The sequence below is a fragment of the Arabidopsis lyrata genome, assembly GCF_000004255.2.
Source record: "Arabidopsis lyrata subsp. lyrata unplaced genomic scaffold ARALYscaffold_2, whole genome shotgun sequence".
Classification (NCBI taxonomy): Eukaryota; Viridiplantae; Streptophyta; class Magnoliopsida; order Brassicales; family Brassicaceae; genus Arabidopsis; species Arabidopsis lyrata.
The window spans coordinates 4,328,806-4,336,044 of NW_003302554.1; the positions used below are offsets into that span (position 1 = coordinate 4,328,806).

At 45.3% G+C, this 7,239-nt stretch overlaps 2 protein-coding genes across 2 annotated transcripts; both read right to left on the reverse strand.

Moving 5' to 3' along the window:
- Nucleotides 1-242: 242 nt before the first annotated feature.
- LOC110230888 (uncharacterized protein At3g60930, chloroplastic-like) lies at nucleotides 243-1,482 on the reverse strand. The gene is made up of 2 exons (XM_021035109.1): nucleotides 1,015-1,482; nucleotides 243-938 (listed from the first exon to the last, which is right to left on the reverse strand). The coding sequence occupies exons 1-2, from the start codon at nucleotides 1,480-1,482 to the stop codon at nucleotides 243-245; spliced, it is 1,164 nt and encodes a 387-aa protein (XP_020890768.1).
- Nucleotides 1,483-4,132: 2,650 nt separating this feature from the next.
- Nucleotides 4,133-5,463, reverse strand: LOC110230889. Its single transcript, XM_021035110.1, has one exon. It carries the CDS (start codon nucleotides 5,255-5,257, stop codon nucleotides 4,133-4,135), a length of 1,125 nt encoding a protein of 374 aa, XP_020890769.1. The 5' UTR covers nucleotides 5,258-5,463.
- Between the last annotated feature and the right edge of the window lie 1,776 nt (nucleotides 5,464-7,239).

Below are 7,239 nucleotides of genomic sequence, written 5' to 3' on the forward strand. Positions count from 1 at the left end.
TTTCGGCTCAAAAGTTAAGACATTTGGATTTAACTTCTCAACGAGCAATTCTTAAACCCGGTTAACTTAACACCGGTGCATGATTCTTTTTGCTCTCGGCTCAAAAGATAAATCCAGATATTTGACATTAGTTTTGGATTCAGTTCGGAAAAATTTTTAAGAAAAATACTTGACATAATATTCAAGGGATAAAGCCGTCCAAGCATGTCTTACAAAAAAGAGAATAAAAAGACATCTCGGGATCAGATCGAGTCTTGGGTAACCGGCGAAACTTGAGCTACCTCGGTACCTCGGTTCGAACCAGACTGGTCGGCAACGCCTATCGCAGCCGCGGCACCTTCGATCGAACGGTTCCCAAAGCTATCGTCGACAGAGTCCGGGGAAACCGGAGGAAGCTTCAAGTCCTCTCGCAGCTCGGTCCCGAGACAGACGTACTCATCCTCGGCGTCCCCATACTCAGCCGTCCATTGAAGGACCTCGGCCTTCTCATCTTCTACCCTTTTCCCTTCCTCCGGCTCGGCTATCAGCTCGGCATTAGCCCGCTCTTGCACCAAGTACATGTAGCGCGTGGATACCTCCCCGAACTGGTCCATCTTCGCCTCGATAGCCCTGACCTTCTCGGCAAACTCTCTTTTGGCTGCCCTCCTTTCTCTGACAATCTCCTTCTCCCGGAGAGCCTTCTCCTCATTAAATAACCGATGGAGTCGTTCGACCTCGGCCTCAAGCTTTCTCTGAGTCCGCAGGCTATCCTCAGAAGCTTTCAATCGCTCCACCTTCTCGGCCTTGGCCAACGCCTCAGCTTCCTGTTTGGCCGCGATCGCCTCGGACAACCTAGCTTCGACCTTAGCTCGGGACGTCTCTGATCTCTCACGGGCCAGCTCGGACTTCCGAGCTCTAGAATCATAGGCCCGAACCATAGAATTCATCGAACGGAAGGCCTGAAATAGAACGAGAATCATTAGCAAGCAAATATGGAAACGATAGTAAAATAGGTCAAGAACAGATCGTTGATACCTTCAGGAATCCGGCAGCGGTTTCACGGTAGTTTTGAGCCTCCAACAAGGCATCGGGAGTAGACAGTGGCGGACCCGAGCAAGAAGCGACAAAGTTCGCCGAAGCAATCTTGTCCTTGTACACTGGAGTTTCGCTACGACTCCTTTTCTCCTTCCTAGAAACTCCCGAGCCATCACCTCGGGGTCTTTTTCCCCTAGTTTTGGATTTCGCCTCGGCGGCTGGAGCAGCAACGACCAGAATCCCTACCACCTCGGGGACGTCGGTCGTAGGGGAGATGTGCCCGGCCACCTCGGGAACGATCGAAACCATATCCCGAGCTTCATCAGTTGCCTCGGCACCAATAACGACCTCAGGGTTGGCCTCGGGAGGAGTAGGAGGTCTGAAGTTTGCCTCCAAAACGGCTTTTTCCTTAGCCGCCTTCTTTTCAGCAGCCTTCCTGGCTCTCAGAGATTGCGCAGCTCTTTGCATTTCAATGAGGTGATCTAGACGGTGGTCGGATGATTCTGAAGAAGACTGGCAGGGAGCTCCGTGCAACAAACGCAAGGCTCTCTCGATTCTTTCCTGGGAGAAGTGTTTTGTCCAATCGCACTTCCGAGCAATTAGTTCGTCGTGGAGATCTAGAAAACCTTCAGGAATGTCTTCGAGAAACGACGGGTTCCGATCTGCATGAACAAGAAAAACGGTCAGTAAAAAGGTTAAAGCAAAACAAGAGAGCAAATACGGCTTTGGGCGTAGTACCGATTTGTCTCCACTTTCCAACAACTTTCCCTAAGTAGTCCTCGTGGACGCTATACTCATTCAAGGCTACGGAGAAGAAATGGTCGGTGTATTTCTCATCCTTGCTCGGGAAACCACCGATAACCCTCCTATTTGGCCTCGGAGATATGTAAAATCTCTCAACAGGGCCCGGTATGCGCCGGATCTCTAGGAGATTCCTTAAGTGGCTCAGGTCGACAAGATTGACCGTCTCAATACTTCGGACTAAAATCCCCACTAGATGCCGCAAGCCTCGGGTCGTTATCTGGGATAAAGCAATCTTGTACGACCACAAAAACGCCAAAATCGGCCTCAGGATTGGAAGCCAAAGGTAGCAATGATAGAAGAACCCCTCGTAAAGGGTAAAAAACCCCTCGGGTGGATCATCGGCTCGCTCATTTGGAGTTGGAAGTCTCAGTTCAACCCCCTCGCTAAAACCAAATCGAGCCTTGAGATCCCGAAGGGAATCCTCCGTGCATAAAGTAGAACCCTGGGGATCAGGTTTCCTAGCTTTCTTGGCTCGTTTTCTCTTCTGTTGACCCTTGGCTGCTTGGACTTTAGCTTGGAGCAACCTAGCCGCCTCGTCAGAATCGTAGTGAACCTCCTCGGCCTTAATAGGAAGTAGAGGCGCCTCGGGGGCATTTCGCCAGCACGATACTTCAACTTCACCAGCTGCCGGTGGATGGATCCTCCTTCTACTCAAAATCGCCTCGAGATCATCAGGCATATCCTGATCCCGAGCCACATTTGCAATCGCGTCTTCCCGAACGATGAAACGGCTCGGGTCTTCTTCCCGTGAAGCCGACTCTGCATCACTACCATGGTACAACACGATCTGATGGTCCGTGGTATCCGCCTCGGGGTCGTTCGAAGAACTCTAGACCATCTTTCTCTTGTAGACGGGGAGATGAGTGTCACCTCGGGGCGAGTCGCTGGAATCAGAGAGAGACATTTTTTGGCTCGGGAGAATGAAGAAGTTGATCGGAGGAACAAAGTTTGACAGATCGGAGGAATCAACCTAGATCTAATGACGGTGGCGCTATGACGGAAGTATTAACGGAAAAAGTAGAAAATGTAAGAACTCAAGATCAGAGAGAAGAGAACGAACCTTGAAAATTTTCCTTTGCAATTGCGAAATGAAAAAATGAATCGGAGGCTTAACATTTATAGAGATTTGGGGCGCGTCGGGTACGAACGAGCCAAATAAAACACATCGTATCCGCGTCTGAGGCGCGTCGGGCACAAACGAAGTGAGTAGGATACTTCGCATCCGCACGAATCTCGGGAATCAGCGAAAGGACCTTTCCACTTCTCGAGAAGGAATCCCAACCGTCACATGCCAAGAGAAGATGAAACGACAGAGGAATTCGAATCGCCAAAAACTTTAAAGGGACCGAAATGTTCAAAGTAAACGGCTCGGCCTAATTGTCATAAAGCTCGTCACGCTTGGTTCTCCAAACTAACGAGCTGGGGGTCTAACTGTTGGGGTCGGATTCCACCCTTTGGCGCCGAGCCAGACTTAGAACACTTCGGGAGTCTTTCAGTGATCACCTCGGGGCATCGCATCATTCACCTCGGGATATCCATCTAATCGATTTAGTATACCCGAGCCCATCGCCTCGGGGATACTTTAACAAGACGTTTCAAGCATCCGAGCCCATCGCCTCGGGGATACCCTAAACAAGATGTCTCAAGCACCCGAGCCCAATTGCCTCGGGGGTACCCGAGCCTGGTCGCCTCGAGAGTTTCTGAGCCCATCGCCTCGGGGACACCCGAAGAAGCCATCCTAGAGTGCCCGAGCCAGTCCTTCCTGTGTACCAGAGCCGATTGCACAAGTTTCTCCGAGGTGAAGTCTTCATCATCGCCCGAGGTAAAGACTTAGTAAATATTCGCTTTCAAAGTACCATTTCCAAGCAGGGTACCATTTCCGAACAAGAAGGATCATTTCCGATATACCCGGAAATGATAAGAGAGAATTTAGAAGGATCGATTCAAATCAGGAAATCTCCCAAAGATTCCGAAAAATAAGGAAACTATCCTAATCCGCGATATTCTGAGCCGACTTCAAGATAAATGGAAATCTTCCGAGAATATCGCTGGAGAGGCGGTTTATCACCTATATATAAAGAGACTCAAGGCTCAAGCAAAGGACAAGGAATATCGCTCTAGAATTTACACTACGCAAAGCTCTCACAGCACAAACATCTTTTTCCTTTTACGATGAAACTCTTGTACGATCAAAGTCATCTTTTTCTTAATAATATCAAGAACACCATCTTTGGTTACAATCGTTTCTGTTGTTCTTTGAGAATTCACGATTATCGTATCCCTAAAATAAAACCCTAGACAAATCTTGATTGTGTTAGTTTCGACTTCCACACATATCTACTGAAAAATACCCGTTACAGAGACCGCTGGATTTACATTCGTACCTGAAGCCATCGAAGAACTGAAGACAATATTTACACTCGAAAATATCCCCCGGCATATCCTGAATCTGTAGATCAAGCTTGTGATTGTGCAGAATATTACGTTTTTTCCGAGGAAGAGTAGCACAAACTTTATGAAGGAAAAACTTGCATTGCACACATTTGAAGAATGTATCAGAATTGATGGGAAAAACACAAGCGTGGCACCTTTCATAATCGACAGCATTGTCATCACCAAGTCTTAGATTATGTTCATGACTGAAATGAATGATTTCTTTTTCATTAACTACCTTGTATGGATCTTCAATTTCTTCCTCTTCAGGCTCATCTTCTAGTTCTTCTCCCTCCCACACATCGTTCCTTGTTGCACACTTTGAATGAACAGCATAATTAGGACAACGCTTGCAAGAGAAAGCTCCATTGGTCCAGTCTATCTGTTTGCGACAAACTCCGCATTCCCAATCACCGTGACCGAGATGATACGTTCGAGAAATGCGGTGGTCATGACGATTGATGTTTATGACTCTGGGCAAATCGACACAATCTTTGTGTAGCATGAAATCACATTCAAGACAAACGTAAGGATTACGATCACCAACCATCCCACATGCGTTACAAGTGAAAGAGTCCTTTCTCGCCATGAGGGTGAATGTATGGTTGTGGCTCTTTGATTTAAAAATAGTAAGTGGTGGGGGATATATCCAACATCTTAAATCTATGCTGATATTACATAAGGAACAATGATACATCACATCATCAAGTGGGCTGCGACAAAAATGACATTTACCATCTGTATAGTCAATTGTCTCGGCCAAGACTTTCTTGAGAGGGTGTTTGGAGTGACACGGGTGGTTGATGATGTCTGGCTGGATGATGCATTCGAAATGTGCGTGGAATTTGCAGATTTTACAGTAAATGGCGGTGCCTTCCGTGTCACCGCATCCATCGCATGGAAGGTACTCATGGCGGTCTCCACCTCCAGTATGCATCAGCCACCAGGAAACTAACGGATGACTGCAGGATATCTTCACTCTAGGTCTACGAGATAGTTCTAACATAGTGGGTTTGGGATCGGTTTTATATTTGTTGGGTGGAAAAACTGAATACCAAAAAGCACAAGTTTGTATTTTTCTGACTTGGTAACTCGGACTCCTTTATGTATTTGAGTTATACACGAATCATGTAACGAGTGACCTGATACCAGGTCATATACATAATACTACTTTAGTATCAACCAATTTGTATTGATTGATACTCATTGACCTTACCGACACAACCAGCTCATCGTGACACATCTCAATACAGTTAACTGTTTAATAGACCATACTTTCAATTTTAATATGATCGCCGTTAGCTGCCCCTATATAAAACTATCAAATTTTAAAGAAGAAAGAATAACCAGATACAGCTACACTAATAAAAAACAGGTAATGTAAATTGTAGATCAATTTTTTATAGAAGAACATGACTTGAATGTTATTAGTTCGGATCATAGGATCATTGATGTACGAGTTAAGCTTGGATCACAACATTTTTTTGTTTCTTGTGTCTATGGTGATCCTGCTACTCATTTAAGACAAGGAGTATGGAATAGTTTAATTGATATTGGAGTTTCTAGAGATGATCCTTGGTTGGTGTTGGGAGATTTGAATGAAATTCTTAATAACACAGAAAAACTTGGTGGACCAGCACGGGCGGAATCATCATTCTTTCCTTTTCGGAATATGATAAATGATTGTCGTCTACGGGAGGTTCCAAGTATTGGTAATAAGTTCTCATGGGCTGGAGATCGCAATAATCAATGGGTACAATGTTGTTTGGATAGAGCACTTGGAAATGAAGCTTGGTTTCACCTTTTCCCACGGGTTCAAGCTGAATTCCTAGAGCGTATCGGGTCAGATCACCGTCCTTTATTTCTCCGATTTGTGAGTGAAAATATTTCTAGAACGGGCCGGTTTATGTTTGATAAAAGATGGACGTCTAAACCGGACCTCTTAAATATAATAAAAGAAGGATGGAATAAGGAAGGCAATGTAGGCCAGAACGATGTTTTGCATCGCATCTCCGAATGTAGGAAGCTCATCTCGAAATGGAAACGCAACTCTTCTCAAAACTCTAAGGACAAAATTAAACACCTCCGGAATCAGTTAGATAACGAAGGTATGAAGCTGCAACCCCATCACGGTTTAATGCGATCGCTTAAGTGGAGTTTAGCTGAGGCTTACAGGGAAGAAGAGTTGTATTGGAAACTTCGTAGTAAGGAAAAATGGCTGCGGGATGGTGACCGGAACACAAAATTTTTCCATGGAAGTGTTCAAAGAAGACGAGTACAGAACCGGATTCTCTCCTTATTTGATGACAATGATACGGAGCAGTTCACGGAGGGATCAAAAGGAGAGATAGCGGTTGAGTATTTTAGGAAAATGTTCGCAAGCTCTAACCCGGCTCTTATTTTGGAAGCCTTGGATGGCATGACACCAAGAGTTACGGAGAGTATGAACAGAGATTTAACCAAACCGGTGACAAGTGAAGAAATCAAGAAAGCAGTATTTAGTATTAGAGGTGACAGTACTCCTGGGGCGGATGGCATGTCAGCTCATTTTTATCAAACATATTGGGACATTGTTGGCCCGCAAGTGGTTGAAGAGGTGCAACAATTTTTTCAATCTGGTATACTTCCATCTGAATGGAACTTTACACAGATTTGTTTGATCCCAAAAAAGGTTAATCCTTCAAGAATGACTGATTTACGGCCTATAAGCTTATGTTCGGTGATTTATAAGATTGTATCGAAGGTTTTATGTGCGCGCCTTAAGGTTTTTCTACCTAGTTTAATCTCAGCAACTCAAGGCGCCTTTGTCTCTGGAAGACTCATCTCTGATAATATCCTACTAGCCCACGAAATGGTCCATGCGTTGAAAACAAATGCACATTGTGACGAGGATTTCATAGCCATCAAAACCGATATGTCAAAGGCTTATGATAGAGTAGAATGGAATTTCTTAGAAGAGTTGCTTCTCCGGCTTGGATTTAATATTAC